General features: G+C 47.8%; 1 protein-coding gene across 1 annotated transcript in view; it reads right to left on the bottom strand.

Moving 5' to 3' along the window:
- Positions 1–18,137, bottom strand: part of LOC144829455 (transmembrane 9 superfamily member 2-like) — a 1,692,131-nt gene that overhangs the window by 1,536,112 nt on the left and 137,882 nt on the right. The window contains exon 3 of the mRNA XM_078688619.1: positions 16,576–16,669. Coding sequence (XP_078544745.1) covers positions 16,576–16,669 — 94 coding nt within the window. The remainder of the gene's footprint in view (positions 1–16,575; positions 16,670–18,137) is intronic.

The raw sequence follows: 18,137 nt of genomic DNA, 5'->3' as shown, positions 1-18,137 counted from the left end.
CGATATTTTGTTTTATTTGATTTTCTCAGCAACTACTGAACGGATTTACACCAGTTAACAAAAAGAGTTCTTTCTGAACCAAGGACTACCTTTTTTCCAAATTTGGAGTAATTCTGTTCAGCAGTTTGGGTTGTTGCCGCAGCTAAAGTTTCCTATGGAAAATTGCATGGGGAAAACATGTTTTGGGACCCCCTTTTTTCTCCGCCCCCGCTTACCGAATCTCCCCTAAACTTTAAAGATAGGAGCAGACCGGAGTGCCTCACGAGTTTTGAAAATTCCGGCAAGATTCGTCAACCAGCTCCAAATTTATTGGGAATAGAATGTTGCGATTTTCCAATGTAGCTAGGTCCTAACTATAACTACCTACTGGCGACCACCAGTCAGAGGTGTATATATATATGTCCTACTGGCGGTCGAGATATCTATCTATCTATAAATAACACTAACACTAACACTAACCCCCCAAGTCATGTGGCCAGAGAGTTGCCAATTGGAGGTACAAGGTACAGTTTTGGGAAAGAACAACAGGCCCTGGGAACCTGATTAGCAGGGACCCAGGGCGCATCAAGTCAAAGTGCATCAGTAGCCTGGCAAAAAAGTTGCAACAGAAACCCAGCTTCCTACACGGGTGAACCGAACTTCCCCCTGGGTCTCTGGCCAGACCGATCAGTGGGTTGGGGTCTGCGGGTCTCCTCCCATGTAAAGGACACAGCACCATTGCCCCTCCCCCATATACCAGGACCGTGGCCAGATTCTTTTGCCTCCCTCAATTGCTCATTGGCAACCTACCACTGCCTGTTCGAGAGCATGGCCAGATGGAGTGTCACCCATAAAGGACAACGCTGGCCCTCACACCATGGTAAAAGAAACAACACAAATAAGGTTTAGCAATGGACCTCTGGGGCCATGCGATCCCCGGCGACTTTGTCTTTGAGGGAGGACCCAGCAATGGCCCCTCCCAAAACAACCACACCCATAACCAACGAATATCTGGGAAGCTTCCTGCAGGAGATTCGCTCGGAGATCGGCTCCTTCAAAACAGATTTCAAAACATACCTCAAGGACCTACGCAAAGAAATCACAGACTTGGGTGATGGTGGACAACGTGGAGCGTGGCCAAGGTACCAGATCGGAGGTACACGAAATGCTAAGGCAAAGAATGCGCGCTCTGGAAGAGCAGCAGACTGACCTAAAGGCAAAACATAAGAGATATCGAAAACGGAAGCCATCGCAGTAATATACTAGGTGGTGCCTAAGGAGACAATATTCTGGGGTTTATCCGTGACCTCCTGCATGCCATTAGAGACGAAAATGACCTGCTGCCCCACCCCCAGTTTGGACCGAGCCCCCTCCCCAGGACAAAGTTTTGATTGCCAAACACATGGAGACAACGTCAGATGTCTCGCTCACCTGGTCAAGAAAATACACAAGCATAACATCCCTCCCTACTTCTCTCCCTGGATGCAGAGAAGGCATTCAACTGTGTAAATGTTTTTTTTATGGTGGCTGTAAAAAATTGGGTTGGAGGTTGACTGGGGTGTGAGCTACAGTCAAGCAGCAACCACAATCCTTGTCAGTGCAAGGCACAAGCAATCCCAAATTAACCTGTGCTCAATCCCCTGGTAGCTTGGCACAGATAAATTAGGCTTAACTTACAGGCAATGTGTAAAGTATTTGTGCAACACTTCAAACAGTAGCACAAAAAAACGAACCACAGAAGGAGCCCACAACAGACTTAGAAAATCAGAGTTGATTTTACTAAATAAACCAAGGCCAAAACTACAAAAATCAAATTAGTAGAATCAGAGATCTTGAATTCCAAAGTTTTCAAAGGAAACAGCACCAAAAGGCATAAAGCGCAAACTGTGGCTATCTGGTTGCTCCGGACTGGAACAAAGTTACAAGTTTAGGTCTACTGTGATAGAGCATGGGCTGATTACAGGGACCCAGTTAGGCTGACTTTGCAAAAGTACCTTCAATCCTGGTTTGAGGAGCATTGCATGGGTCCGCGTCAAAGATGCGTCATGCAGTCGAGGCGATGCTTTGGGTCCGAGATGTGGCGAGGTAGACGTGAGAGTCCTGTTGAGTATACATTGAGAATCCTGACGACTGGGCTTACGATGCTAAGTGTGCTGTCAGGGATGCGAAGCGGAGTCGGGGAAATGCTTCTGTTCAGAGGCTGCCATTAATGAGAGATGCAAGGGCCTGGGCTGAGAATGCGTCGCACAATGGCAGTTCCAAAGGCAATGCGGGCTGCAGCGGTGATGCGAGTCTTTGCAACGTGTCCAATCTGCGCAGCAGTTACGATGCGTCTGCTTTGCTCGGGTTTGCACTGTGCAGCAGAGGTGATGGGTTGGTTCCGCTGGATCCACAGAGGATGACAAAGGACCTTAGGGCATGTCCAAGGCTCAAGGACTGGAGTGGCACCACTTTGCAGGGTAGACTCACAGATGGCAGAGTTCAGGTCCAGATACAATGTTGTTGGAAGCCTACTATATCCATGAGGCTTCAGATCGGGAGGAGAGCCAACAAGACATTGAAGTCACTCTGGGTTCAAGAGATGTAGGTCCAATCCTGCTCACCCAGACAAGAAGCCAGCAAAGCAGGAGTTCAGCAGAGTGCAGTCCAGCAGTGTGGCAATCCTTCAGCAGCACTGCAGTCCTTCCTGGCAGAGCATTCATAGGTCCAGAAGTAAACTGATGGGGTGGTGTCTGTTGTCCATCTTATATACCTTGGTGCCGCGGTTCTAAACAGTGGTTTTGAAGTGCAAGGAATTACCTGCCACCCCTTGCCCTGGCTCCATGCTAGCTGAAGTGACAATGCAGGGTCGTTAGGCCCTTTGTGTGGGGACAGGATACAGCCTATTCATGCGTCCTTAACGCTGGGCCCGGCTCCTCCCTCCCATCCTGCAAGTGATGGCACTTTCAGTCACACCTGAGCTCCCATTGTGTGTGGCTGTATCGGAGGAATACAAAAAAGCAAAACTGCCAACCACACCCAGTCACATGACCAGAGACAGGCTGCAGGCACCAAATGGCTAAGGTAAGAACGTGCTAACTTTCTAAAAGTGGCATTTTCAGAATTGCAATCTAAAATCCAACTTCATCACGTTAGGATTTTAAATTGTGATTCTTGAGACACCAAACATAAAGCCCGTCACCTCTTGATATTTGGAAACAATACTTCTAAAATGCAATAAGGCACCTCCAATGTTATCCTATGGGAGAGATGGGCCTTGCAGTAGTGAAGAAATTATTTAAGAGTTTTCCACTACGAGGACATGTCCTACCTCGCAAATACATTGCACCCTGCCTACTAAGCTTCCCACGGCCTACCCTAGGGATGACTTTTATGTATTACAAAGGAATGTTTGGGTCTGGAAAAAGGTTTCTTTGACCAGATCGAAATGGCAGTTTAAAACTGCACACACAGGATCTGCAATGGCAGACTAGAGACATGTTTAAAGTATACTTAAATGGTGGCACAATCCGTGCTGAAGACCCACTAATAGCATTTCATTTACACACTATGGGCACGGGTGGTGCCACTTTACTCGGGACCTATAAGTAAATTAAATATGCCAATTGGGGATAAGCCAATATTACCATGTTTAGAGGAGAGAGTACAAGCACTGGTTAGCAGTGGTAAAGTGTGCAACGTCCTAATAGCAGCAAAAATGAGGTCAGAAAAAGTGGAAGAGGAAGGTAAAAGTTGGAGGGGAATACCACCCTAAGCGTTACAGGTCTAACAGGGGTTCTACGTAAAATCGCACTGGGCCCCAAAGCGATAGACCGCATCATGGCGGCCTATGCCTCCCACACTGCATACATACGTCTAAATGGTCAGCATTCTACTCCATTCTGGATAAAACAGGGCACGAGACAGGGGTGTCACCTGTCCCTTCTATTGCGCCTTGTAGTGGAATCGCTAGCCATTCGAAACGGAGATACACCAACTATTTCGGGGATTCCATTTGGGGGAGTTAACCACAAAGAGCGCATACTTGCACACTATCTTCTCCTAATCCTGACGACCCAACGGGTTCGCTCTCAGTGGTGGTCCAGGTATTGACAGCTTTAAAAAAATAGTATTGTGATAAAGGAAAACGATGGTCCCTGAAGGGGAAAGTATAGCCTCAACTTCCTTGGAATGGTAGTCAATCACCATCAAAAGATTGGTTTTACTAGCACACAAACAATTTTATTCACATACAAATTATTTATAATCATAGGAAAGCGAACTCGTCAAGCTCTGATATCATGGCCAATTTAAAGCGGTATTTCCCAAACGATGCAGTGGATGTGAGATAAGCGAGTGCGAAGTGCAATAAATATACATCAGTAGTGACTGCGGAGGATGCACAGTTGTATAATCTAGACTCTGATTCAGAGTTTTAGGCTCCGCATTACATTTAAACTGAACACTATTATAGAGTCAATGTTTCGACCGTAAGTTTGGTTTGTGCAGGGTAGTAGACATGAATCCAGTCAAAAAGTACAATCTTTTGTGATTCTGTTAGTACTAATATATTTTAGTTTGCGGTAGTCATTGCAACATTATGCTGCAGAGTGCTGACGAAAGCGTCTGTTCTGCCGAGATGCATCCATGTTTACTTCGGGAGAGTGTAATTTAACTTTGTTCCCCATAGTGCAAACCTGCGGAGTGTCAATTAATGATTTTACTGCGAGGGGTTCACAACAATTTGGTCGCACACTGTTTTTGGGCGCATGATTGACTTGTTAGATCTCTTTTTAATTTATAATTTATCCTTTCAGTACAAGCAGGATATGGAGATTTGTACTTTCTATTTGATTTAGTTCAATTTCGAGTGAATGGTATTTTGTTTATTCCCGGAAGAGCATGCAGAGTTTCAAGTAGTGTTTTATAGAAGAGAGAGCCACTACTGTTAGAAATGGGATCTCTGGTTGGCCAAGGCTTGCGCCAGAGCCCGGCAGAGACCACCACTCTAGTCAGGACAAGGGAGTTACACACCAAAGATAATCCCTGCTCAACCCCTTGGTAGCTTGGCATGAGCAGTCAGGCTTATCCCGGAGACAATGTGTAAAGCGCTTGCGCAACACACTCACACAGCACACCACAAAGAAACTCCACACAAGGTTATAAAAAAATAGCCTTTGTATTATCCAAACACATTAGAAGAGTAACCACACAATATACACTGTGCCAGCTGGCTCTAGGGAGTATTTACAGGGGATTATGTGTACATGACAGGGCCAATCGGGCAACTGACAGAACCATTCGAAATGCCTGTAGTATATGTAAACACAACCAGTAACTACTGGTGGAATTAGGAACTTAGCATCATATCCTGCAACATTAAACATAGGATGCACAAATCACATTGTGCATGAATCACATTAGGCATAAAACTACATTAGGCCCAAACCTCATTAGCATAACACATTATGCAATAGGCATCACAGTAGGCATCACAAGCATAAATACACTATGCAATACCTGTAAGGATGAGCACATCACATAAACACATTGGGCATCACATTAGGGCATTGCGCCCTACCAATACTCAACTGACCCCCTGGCCAACTGGCCTTCCAATGGGGCTCAAATGCCCTATGTCCAGAAATGTCTGGGCCTAGCTGCAACTGCAGCAACCTACAAAAAGTGTGCAATGCACTGGCTAAAACGTAGCAGCTGCCCACTACTTGTTGGGCAGCTCTGAAAGCAAAAATGTGGCCACTGGTACTCTTGCGCGCTTAGTCCCCACTGGGACGTGGAAAATCAAATGTGCCCCCAAAGGAAATATGTCGCTGGCACCACTGTGCCCCGAATCCCCCACTGGGATTCTTCACAACAAATTGAGCCAACATTGCAGCTGCCGAGGAGGAGCTTCGCGCGCACCCAAGATGGTCGCGTGAGCACAGGGCTCCCGGACCCTCGCCACCTCCATCGACTATCCTGTACTTTATCCTGGTTCTGACGACGGGTGTTTATTGGCGTAGTTCTACTGATCATTTATCTGTTCCCAAAAACTTTTTGGGACTTCGGGGTCCAGAGCTACAGATCGCCGCAGTTTTCTGGCCTGCTCCTAGGTGACGCCCCGAGCTATCTTGTCTGGCCTGCCGTCCAGTAAGTGAACAACAACGGATTGCCGGACTTGCATGGGCTGGCGACTGCTTTTGGTTTCGATTCCTGTCCGGAGATCAACCTGACTTTGTTAGCTACGTAGACGGCCGGACGTGCCTATATTCTTGGTCTATCCGTTTCTGATGCCGATCTGTCGTGGCTTTCAGTTCTGAGACTGACACCACCTTCGCCCTTTTGGTCCTGCATTTGCCACCGCAGTCATCATTTTCACCCGACAACAGGCGACCCGTACGGGTCCAGGATCTAAGATGGCCACCAAGCCAGAGAGTGAGAGGCGCAAGACTAAACCGGGCGTTCGAGGGAGTGCTTTGCAAACGAACATTATGGACCGGTACACCCTTACTAAAGGATCGCCGGGCGCAGCATCTAAACCCTCGACGACAATGCCGGAGGACTCATCGATTGAGGAAGAGCCCTCGTTGCGGGATCTCATGGGCGCCATTACCGGTATGAAGGCTTCATTGGGGCAACAATATGAGGCCTTGACTCTCAAACTGGATACTGTGTCGATTGATGTCAATTTGATCAGGGCGGATTTGGCGAAGACAAACGAAAAGGTCAAATCCCTGGATCTCAAGACCACTAGCCTGGTCACTGACGTCTCTGACTTACAGGCCGAAGTCGGGAATCTGCAGAAAGCTAATGACTATTTCTCTGGGCGCCTAGAGGACTATGAAAGCCGTGCCAGGCGCAATAACATCCGCCTGATTGGGGTCCCGGAATCATCGACTGCTGCCTCGACGGACTTATTGGTGGAAGACCTGGTGCTGAATCACTTGGCGCCCAAGGGTCTCAGCAAGTTTTTCGCTGTCGAGCGTGCACATAGGATCCCCGGCGGCACGCCTAAATCGGGTGCTAACCCACGACCCATCATTGCGAGGATCTTTCATTTCCGGGACAGAGACGCTATCCTGCAGGCTTCGAGGCAGTCTGGTCCCATTGCCTTTGAGAACTCTACTGTCAGCTTCTATCCGGACTTTACACAACAGGTCCAGAAACAGAGGCTGGGGTTTCAAGGGGTCAAGAAGAGACTCCGGGAAAGGGCTATGAAGTATGCCATGCTCTTCCCGGCCCGTTTGCGGGTGGTTCATAGGGATCGTACTTTTTTCTTCGACCATCCTGGGGTCGTGAGTGACTGGCTTGACTCGCTGCCTGCGGATCAAGAACCTTTTGAGGACTCTGGCAGATCGGATCGGGCGGACGGTGGCCCGACGGAGCAGGAATAGATGTCGACTTTGACCCCGTACACTTCACGTTGGCTTTGAACTGTGCTATGCTGTGTCATTAATGTTTGCAAGTAATAGTCCTTTTGGGGGTGGGTGGGGGGTGAGCGGGTCCTTTCTCCTCCTGGGGTTTCTTTTCGTAGATTAGTTGGGCGGTTGGGCGACAGGCACACTGCAAGTTTATGGGGCTTTTTGGTCTTCAGCAGGGGTGCGGGGTGGGGGGTATAGTTGTTTTGGCATTGTTGGGGGGACTGGGTTGTTTGTTTGAATTTTATTGTTATTTGCAAGGTGAAGGAAAGGCAAACTCCTGTTTTTTGCAGTTACTTTGGGTGTGGGGCGGGGGAGGGGCTGAATTCTGGGATGTGGTAGGGGACTTCAGATATTGTGTTGGAACGTGAACGGGTTGGGGGATGGGATCAAGAGGAGGGTGGTGCTGCAATTGTTGAAACGTTTGTCTCCTGATGTTGTCTTACTGCAGGAGACTCATTTGCTCGGCAACAAGTGCTACGCTCTGAATAGGCGTGGTTATCGGCTTGTGGCGCACTCGGGTTTCACTTCGGGCTCCAGAGGGGCGGGCATTCTGGTTCGGACCTCCCTCCCCTTGGCCATTGATGATGTCATACTGGATGATAAGGGACGATACGCCGCCATTGTGGGGCGCTGGGAAGGGAAGGTTCTTATTCTGATTTCCGTGTACGTGCCCCCGGGCCTCCAAGCCACCACATTCGCTGATCTGAGTGGACTTATCCTGGGTCTCCCCGAGGGTCTGCTTTTGGTTGGGGGTGATTTTAATGCGGTGGTCTCCGGGATGTTTGACCGTCACCCTCCCAGGGAACTGCCGAAGGCCCAGACTTGGTGGAGTGACTTCCTAGAGACGCTGGGGCTCACTGATTGCTGGCGCTTGCTTCACCCGGAGCAGTTGCAATATACCTATCATTCTGGTGCTCATGGCAGTCTCTCGAGGTTAGACCATATATTATTGCCCTCGGCCCATGCATCCCTCATACGGGAAGTTAAACATCTGGCAAGGGGTATCTCGGACCATTCTCCGCTTTGGCTGGTGGTTGATGCACGGCGGTGTTCGGCGGGCCGAGTGGCTCCGATTAACCCCTGGTATTTGAAGGATCCCAGGGTCAGGGCTGAGCTGGTTAAAACACACGATTGTTATTTTGCGGAAAATGTGGGCTCTGTTTCCTCCCCAAGTTTAATTTGGGAAGCTTACAAGACTGTCATTCGTGGCCAGGCCCTCTCGTTGATTGGTAGCGTGAAGTTGGCCAACCGTGCTGAGATGGTTCGCCTGGAGGGGGAGGTCACGGCCCTGGAGGGGTGCTTGGATTCTGGGGTTACATCTATTGGAGTTGAAACAACATGAATACAGGGCTCTGGTCACGGAAGCTGCTAAGGAAATGGGAAGGGAACAGCAGGGCCGCCTGTATGATGTGGGTGATAAGGCTGGGAAATTACTTGCTTGGCTGGATAAGAGGGAGAATGCAAGTCGTGTCGTCCCTGTGATTGTTGCGGAGAATGGAGAGTGTTGTACTGACCCTGCTGATATTGTTACATGTTTTGCCGATTACTTCCGCGAGGTGTAATCCCAGGTGTCTGATCGATCTGAGCAGGACTCCCACCTGCTATTGCGGGATATTGCACTTCCAAGATTGCCTGACATTGATAGGGATGCTCTGGATGCGCCGCCTACTGTGGACGAGATTGCCGCTGCTGTCCGTTCGGTCCGATCTGGCAAGGCTTCGGGCCCTAATGGGCTCCCCATTGAGCTATATAAACTACGCCCGGACACGCTAGCTCCGCATCTGCGCTCTATGTTTCTCGAGTCTTTGGAGGTGGGCTCTCTCCCACCAGACCAGAGACTAGCCACTATAGTCGTCATCCACAAAGATGGTAAACCTCAGGATCGCTGTGCCTCTTTTAGACCCATTTCGTTGATTAATGCGGAGCCTAAAATCTTGGCCAGGCTGCTGGCGACACGTTTGGCGACTGTCATTGAGGACCTGGTTCACCCTGATCAATCCGGCTTTATACCGCATCGCAACACGGCGCTTAACCTCCGACGGTTGCATGGCGTCTTGGCACGAGCCGAGACGCTGCGTGAGCCTGCCATCTTGGCGTCCTTGGACGCTACGATGGCGTTTGATACAATAGAATGGCCGTATCTGTGGGCGGTTCTTGCCAAGTTTGGTTTCGGTCCGGAGTTCGTTCGGTGGGTCAAATTGCTTTACGCCGGTCCCATGGCTCAGGTGGTGGTCAATGGTCGGGTCTCTGCACCCTTTGCACTGGGCAGGGGCACGCGACAGGGCTGTCCCCTGTCCCCCTTGTTGTTTGCTCTCGCCTTGGAACCGCTGGCGGCCTGGTTGAGGTGGGAGCCGTCCCTGAGGGGCATTAGATGGAATTCGGAGTTTGAGGACCGTGTATCTCTCTATGCTGATGATATTCTGCTGTATCTCACATCTCCCCGTAAATCCCTCATTGTATTGTTCGATGTCTTAACGTCCTTTTGCAAAAACTCGGGTCTTGTCATCAATTGGTCGAAGTCCTGTGTATACGTCCTGTCGGGAGACGCCCCTCTTCTGCCAAGTGGTTGTCCTATCGTGATTGTGAGAGATGGATTTAAATACCTAGGCATTTTTATCACTCTGAAACCTGAACTGCGGTTTGACCGGAACTTGCTGCCCCCTCTTCAGCGCCTTCGGGCAGATGTTGTTGCTTGGGGGAAACTCCCTCTCTCTCCCCTGGGTAGAGCGGCATTGTTTAAGATGATGTCACTGCCCCGCTTCCTCTACGCATTGCAAAACACACTTGACGTTGTCCCGGCTAAATATTTCCGTGAGGTTGAGAGTTTACAGAGACAACAGGTGTGGGGGGGTAGGCCCCGGATCGCCATCGCTAAACTGTCGCTCCCGTGGTACGACGGTGGAATTGCTTTGCCTGATATCCGTCGCTATTATTGGGCGTCTCAATTGGGGGCAATAAATCATTGCATGTATGGCCCTTGGCCGAATCCGGCCTTCGAGATGGACAAATGGTTGTTGCTGGGGGGTGACTATAATAGAGCCCTCTACTCGAGACTCACCCCTCGAAACGTAACGGGCCCCACTAGGACGGCTGTCCAGGTGTGGAGACACGCTTCCATGGCGCTTGGGTGGACTGATAAATTAACTCGTGCCACCCCACTGTATGCATCCGATAGACTTGGCTCTCTCTGGCAGTCGAAGGGGTTTGATAGGTGGGACTTGATAGGTATCAGCAGGATTGATGATGTTTGGACTAAGGGGAGAATGAAGACGTTTGAGGAATTGAAAACTGAATACGCTCTGAGCGATCGCGAATTTTTTCGCTATGCGCAGGTCCGCCACGCGGTGCTCTCGGTCTTCCCTTCGGGTGTGGAGATTCCGGAGTCGTCCCCGCTTGAGGACAGGGTACTGGACGGACATGTTCCTAATAGTACGATTTCGCTTATTTATAAAAAGTTGATCAACTCCAGGTCCGATCTCCTGCTTCGCCTTAGAGAGGTCTGGATTGGTGATGGGCTGGAGCTGGACGATGAGGACTGGCAGGCGGCGATCTCCTCCCCTAAAGAGGTGGCCATCCAGGCGCGCCTTAGATTTGTGCAACTTAAAATCCTGCATAGAGTGTATGTGACTGGTCCCCGTTTGGTGCACATGGGCTTTTCTGTGGATGGTTTGTGTCGGCGTGGATGCGGTCTCCTGGGCACCTTTTTCCATATCATTTGGGAGTGCCCTGAGGTAGTGCGATTCTGGACCCGTGTGCACGAGGTGATGAGTGAGGTTACGGGGGTGCGATCGATGCCGGAGGCTAGGAGATGCTTGCTGAATGTATGGGAACCGAACGACTACTCCGTTTCGCAGCTTCGATGGGTGACCTTGGGCAATATGATCGCCAAAAGAGATATTGCGCAACTGTGGGGCGCTCAGGGACCACCCGGGATTCGGAAATGGAAACAAAACATGGACTGGTGCATGTTCAGGGAAAAAACTGTATATATTTCTCGGGGTACCCCCCGAAAATGGGGGAAGATATGGACTCAGTGGAACACTTACCGTGGCGATATATGTTCCCCCCCTCTCCCTGACCCAGATGTTGCACCTACGTCCCCGTAACCCGAGGGTTCCTCCACTTACTACTGTGTATTGGATACATTTTGTCCCTTTTGCCCCCCCCCATGCGAGACTCTTTCTTGATAGAACATACGCTCATTGGTTGACCTTCCCGCTCCCACACCATGTAATGCAACGTTGTTTATATTGCTGTCTTCTCTTTCTCTTTATTCCTTGCAAATTGTTTGTTTGTATTTATAAATTAATAAAAAGTTTCAAAAAAAACAAAACATTGCAGCTGCCCACTGTCAAACGGGGCAGCCGGAGAAAAATGAGCCCTGGAAACACTGTCCCTTGTTAGCCCCACTGGGCTCTTTCACAAATACACCCACGTCGCAGCTGCCCACTGCCTAACGGGGCAGCCGGGAATACTGCGTGGACACCCCTGGTGTCCTTAGGGCAACCGCATGGGGGCGGGCACCGACAATGTTCCCCATCGCACCCCACAACCCAAATGTTAAACACAGAGGCCCACTCACCGGGTTCTCTGGACTCCTTGAGGCAATATCCAGGCACCAGCAATGTGCCCCGATAGGCCTCTTCCTGCTGGGACCTCTCTGGAGCTCTGGTGGCACCATCGATGCATGTGGGGCAGCCCCTACTCACCGGGCTGCTTGAGACGCTCCTCGGGTCTCCCTGACAGACGCGGGGTTGGACCAAGCTGACTCACCCTACCCCTCCTGGAGCCACCCACACCCCTCAGCTCCTGTCAATCACAAGCCAGACATGCAATTCACATAAGGCAGACAGATACATAGCACACAGAAATGCCAACTTCTAAAAGTGGCATTTCTCCAGCAGTCACCATAAATCTGCGCACACCACCATTGCGCAGCATTTATCCTCACAATTTCATACATACTAAACTCGACCCGGCACTCCTCTCATACCTGGAATTACCATGGACACCTTTATCCCCTATGCATTCCTATGGGAGGGCAGGCCAATCTCACCACACGTACACAGAGAGCGCATGCACTTTACACTGGGCCACAGTGCTAAAGGGCCTAGAGGCCTAAAACCACTACCACCAAGTCAGAGCTTAAGGCAAAAAGTTCAGGGGTGAACCTGCCAAAAAGGGAAACATCCAACACTACCCGGTCCTATGCAGATAACTACAAGTAAGCCCTTTGGCTAATATTCACAATCTGGGGGTTTGCTGATATAATTGATCCTCCCAGTGCAGCACAACGAGTTTCGTATGTTGGTTCAGATTAAGAAGGACATCAAAAGTTAATTTTTCAGGGCATTTAGCGCTATGGAGTGCCCCACACTTCCTTCCTCACAATATCTTCACCTACTTGAGAAATTGGTCCATTTCTTCACGGGCACTAAATGGCTCGTCTTGAGCACTTACGCCACAATGCAGGAATCCACACCTCGCACTACACACCCTTTCCAGACACGCTGGGAGACATACCTGGGTTCCGTATTTACTGATAAGCAATGGGACAAACTCTGGAGAGAGGTCTTCGAAACCCACAGAAGCATACCTCACAGAGAAGCATCTCTGAAGGTGATGTACAATTGGTACCTGAACACCATCAGGAGGATACATTTATACACATTTGGTAGTCCTGCTCCGTGATACAAACTAACAAGAAACTTGAAGAAAATCCCAGGCCGCATCAACAGCGTGCTGGGGTACCCTCTCCTATCTGACCCTGCCATCCTGGTCCTGGTTATGAAACCCACCACTCTGGAGGGCATGACACGTACTGACTGAGCCCTAATGGAACACATGTCTGGCACGGACAAACAGCCCCTCTTGCTATCTATTTTGGAAATGGCTAGAACCCCTACCCCCACCAGCACAGAGTCCCACAAACTATGGCAGATCCTGGCATTGGAACACCTAACACACAAACTCATCCAAACAGATGATATTTACCTACCGATGGCACCCAATGACTGGCTTTCTACACCAGAGTTTGCCCTCTCCACATCCCTCCACACTCCAGTGTTTAAAGTGGCATCCCTTTCTCGGGCCCACCTGGGATCAATTTTGCTTCACCCCTCACACTATTACATAGCACAGGGAAGGGATTGACTCCTCCTGTACACTGATAAACGGACGCATACCCCCCTGAGGAAGTCCACCATTGCCATCTAGACTCAGCTATGATATAGCTTTGTTATATCCGGGGTTTAAATGTTTTACATACTATGACAGTCTAAGAGTCAGATGGCTATGCCCTCCGAGGCAGCTACAGTGCTTACGGGCCAATACTTCAACATCAGATCCATGGCCAAGCACTCCACTCCATTATGGGATCTCATCACTACTCTATCCCCTATCATCTGTTTCTTTACGGAGACATGGCTACATTCTGCAGCTCTTCCGTGCATTCTGGCCATTCCAGAGACCTACTCCATGAGTAAACTAGATAGAGAGAGCAGACCTGGGGACCAGATGTCGATCATCTTTTAAGTCTCACTGAAAGTGGAAACGATCGATACCCTACTCGTAGACTTGGTGGAATTATGCCATTCTCCTCCACCATCTGTTGGAAAGGGGCTCTTGTATACCCTCTGCCAGGTGCCTAAAAAGATTTTTGCCATGCCCTCATGGACTACATTGCACCACACATTTTATCGTGAAATAATTTTCGGCTACTAGGGAATTTTAACATCCATGGGGAAAACCTGGAAGACACTAGCGTAGCCCAATTCCAAACAGATATAAAATTCAGAATGTGACAGGACCCACACACCCAACAGGTCACAAATTAGACATTATTTTTTCTAACTCACCAGAAATTAGTAGTGAATCTCCACTACCCCCCAAAACGTCTTTGAAGTTAAGATCACTGCCATCTATAACAATTTTCCTACTGCCCAGAGTCAAACAGTCCAGGCTATAGACTTCAATTTGCTTAACCCTAACAGAACCTCTACATTAGAGAAATTTGAGCCCTGCTCACTGGAGCAGGTTGAAACGATGGTTCGATGGTGCCAAATCTGGCTCCCCACATGACATATGCCCCCCTAAGGTCACCTCCTCCTTAGTCCTCTGTATTGCACCTGCTGTTACTGGCCGTTTCAATCTAACTCTAGATTTGGCTGCTTTTCCAAATGAGTGGAACTCTGCTCAAGTAACTCCGATACTAAAAGAACCTAATGCCAACTCTGGTATTCTCTCCAATTATCGGCCCATCTCTCTACTTCCTCTGTTAGTAAAGTCTCCTGAAACCCACATAAACAAACAACTGGCTGCAAATCTGGAAGAGCGCAAGATCCTAGACCCCTCACAACCAGGTTTCAAAGCTATACACAGCATGGAAACCGCACTAGTGGCAGTCACAGATACCATTAGACTCTCATTGGATGCAGTTATTCCGGTAATACTGGATCTTTCAGCAGGGTTTGACATGGTCTCACATTCCATTTGAAACCGCAGACAGCCCGATGCGGGTACAACATGGCAGAGCACTACACTGGCTCTGGTACCTTCTTAGCAGTCGTACCTAAAACATCACGTTAGACTCCTTCAGTTCCTGCTCTATGCGGGGTGAACAGAGAAGTCCTGCAGGGCACTTCCCTGAACTCGACATAATTCAAAGTCTACATGGCCCCACTCACGCAGATTGTCAGATCCTGCGGGTTAAAGAACTCTCTACATTTAAAAAACTTCTAAAAACATAGTTATTCTAATGGTTTTACTGCACTTGCCTTTTCTGGTTGCTAGCATGGAGATCCATCCCCGCCCGGTTTGAGTCGTTTAGTGATATATCAAGTGACCGTAACATACTATAACCAAGACTTTTATCATCAGAGGAAGACGGACTGAATTCTTCCCCGTTGATCCATAAACTACTGAGACTGGGAGAAGAACAAAAGGGGGCTGCATCTGGGAGGGATTTAAGTTTTGTGCATAGGTGCACAGTTACCTGAGGTTTAGTGGAAATGGGGATTATAAGGAGCAATTTCTGGTGAGCAAATAAAACTCACTTGGGATCCTGAAATCGGGATGTGGAGTCTTTTTCCTTAACCTCTTAGCTGTCCTTTTGAGTGGCGGAGGCTGTGAGGGAGATCTTTGACTCAGAGTGCCCTCAATGATCAGGAATTTCAAAATAATAATACAGCTCTGTGTGACACATATTGCCTCAGCATCGAAAGTTCTTAAAGTACAACTTGGCCTGCTTTAAGACAATCTACCATTGCCACTTATAGCATCACTTCTAGCCACAAATACCGCTTTTCTTTTGTCACATAATGCTCCTGCTACCCATGCAAAATGGTTGCATAAACGATATCAGTATGCCCGACACTGCAATGAATGGATACATCAACATTTGTTCAATAAAATGAAAACACTCCTTTGACAGACACAGCTGACTAGTGGAGTGGCAAAACTCTTTACATCATTGATAATGCCAGTTTCAACATAATTGGCGGGATGCAATTCTTATTCATAAGTGCATGAAAAGAGCAACGGCTAAAAAAGGAGGACCCTCTTTCGGAATAGATCATATCAGCATTCGCAAAATTGCTACGGCCGTCTGGTTCCACACCCACAAAGGGAGCAAAAACTGGTACCATTACCCCTTCTCCAGTACAAAAATCAGAGGGCCAAACCAGGATACTTCCAGAGATCGCAGGCAGAGGCCCAGACAGCTATCTACTGTAAGCAGGTTTTATTCAAATACAGAAACAGCCAGTGCCAACAAACTATGGTCCTTCAAAGCAGCACCTAAACATGGCCAGACCACAGCACTATTAATGCCCTCTCATCATCACCCACCACACAAACAATACAGCAGGCGCCAACTTGATGTGCACTCCCAAGGCACAGAAGGTACTCACCAACAACGGACTCTTATTTACCTTCAGTGGGGAACTTAGACAAAGGTTATGTTGACTCCCAATGAACTCCTACATACTGGTTGATAATCTAAGATTTGAAGCCTTAATTAGACCTCATGTGCATATCATCAGATAGGAAGTCAATGGTAAGAAATAAAGCATTTGAAGCACAGCTTTAGAAAGGTTATTGAATATTTAAAATAAGAAAAGCTGAACCATGGTATGCCTTTAGCTCATTTTTATAAGATTTATAATTTTCAATATAATTGACGAGGGTATCATCCAACCTTATAGGGGGATGATTCAATTCTTTCCCCAAAGAGCACTTGACCAAGGTTTTCCGATGGTCGTTTTTCATCTTTGTCGATGCAGAAGTCAAAACTAGAAGAAAAAATTATTTTAAATATGAGAACATTTTACAAATAAATTACAAAGAAAGCCACAAAAAACATAAGTGTTACAAAAGTGTCAAAACTTCTTTGAAAGGTCTAAGCGAAATGCTGGGGTCAAGTATATTAAATAAGTATATTGAATTCTTATAGGACAGGAAATAGAATACATCAACCAGACTTCAACAAGTAAGTCTTTATCGTTTTTCTGCAGCTCATTCGACAGAGGGTATAATTATGTATGAGATCTTACAATAATAATTAAATAGATGGGCACAGAAAGGTCAGAAGGCAAGAGAAAAGGGGATTAAATGAAATGGTGTGAAAGAAAGGAGAGAGGTAAAAAAGAGAAGGGGATGAAATCAGAAAAGGGTTGAGGGAGAGTTATTAGGGAAAGGGTAAGACAAGGTGTAGAAAGATAACAGCAAAGTGATAAAGCGAGTTAGACGGAAAGAAGAAAGCAAGGACGGCATGAGTGAGAAGCAAACAGAAGGCACAGGAGGTGAGCGGACAGAATGGCTACAAGCATTCATTTAAGCATAAAAAAATTCAAAATCTGTCAGCAAAGGGCTGGGTTACATCCAAGCATGGTACGTGTTTCACTGTAAAAGAAAGTTCGATTGCGACTGTTGATGCCTTTAAAGAGTTCTTTTTTTTAAATAAACACGTGTGTCCTTTTTAGGCAGTAATTATGCGTTTTACCGTCACCATTTCAACTAATCATTTCAGTCTTTGGGGTTCAATATATTTCAAGCAAAAGAAAACGCATATAAAGAAAACTATACTACTCTGAATAGTTAATAGCGAGCAAAATGACATTTATGCGGAGCACATGCGGTCCACAGTTTAAGTTTGATCATCCACGTCTTTGGTTGCACGTGACAGGCACGTGCATGTCCTGTAAATGGGTTGAGGGCGGCAATAGTCAGTCTCAATGGGGTTACAATGAGTGGATTAGAAGGGCGGATGATTTCCTACAACCACGTTCAAGGAGGCATTATAGTTTAAATGAGCTTCCTTTCCATCAAGGAGGGCTTGCTTTGTCTGCAATAACAGCTTCATCATTACATTAAAATGTACATTTATCCATACTAATATTATAAAGAGAGAGCCCAAACCTTTGAGGCGGGTAATCTCAGTAACCACAGCACCAATCACAACACCCAATACAGCGTTGGAAAGGGCAGTTGCAGCAGGAGGACATAGGCTATGCAGACGGCCACCATATTATTATTATTATTATTATTTTTAATTTTCTTGCAGAGTTATATATAGCGCAAACTTGACCCGAACTGAATCAGGTATCAGAGCACTTTACATAGCACCAGTTACGTTACATGAGGACACACATTAATTTTTGGTAGGCACGGGGAGATTAGGTGATTTGCCCAGAATCACAGGATGTTTGGCGTCGTTACCAAGACTCGAACCCAGATCCCCAGGTCCGAGGTCGAGCGCCT

The sequence above is a fragment of the Lissotriton helveticus genome, chromosome 4_1 (genome assembly GCF_964261635.1).
Source record: "Lissotriton helveticus chromosome 4_1, aLisHel1.1, whole genome shotgun sequence".
In the NCBI taxonomy this organism is placed as follows: domain Eukaryota; kingdom Metazoa; phylum Chordata; class Amphibia; order Caudata; family Salamandridae; genus Lissotriton; species Lissotriton helveticus.
The sequence above is the reverse complement of the archived record's forward strand: the minus strand, read 5'-3'. Positions and strand labels throughout refer to the sequence as shown.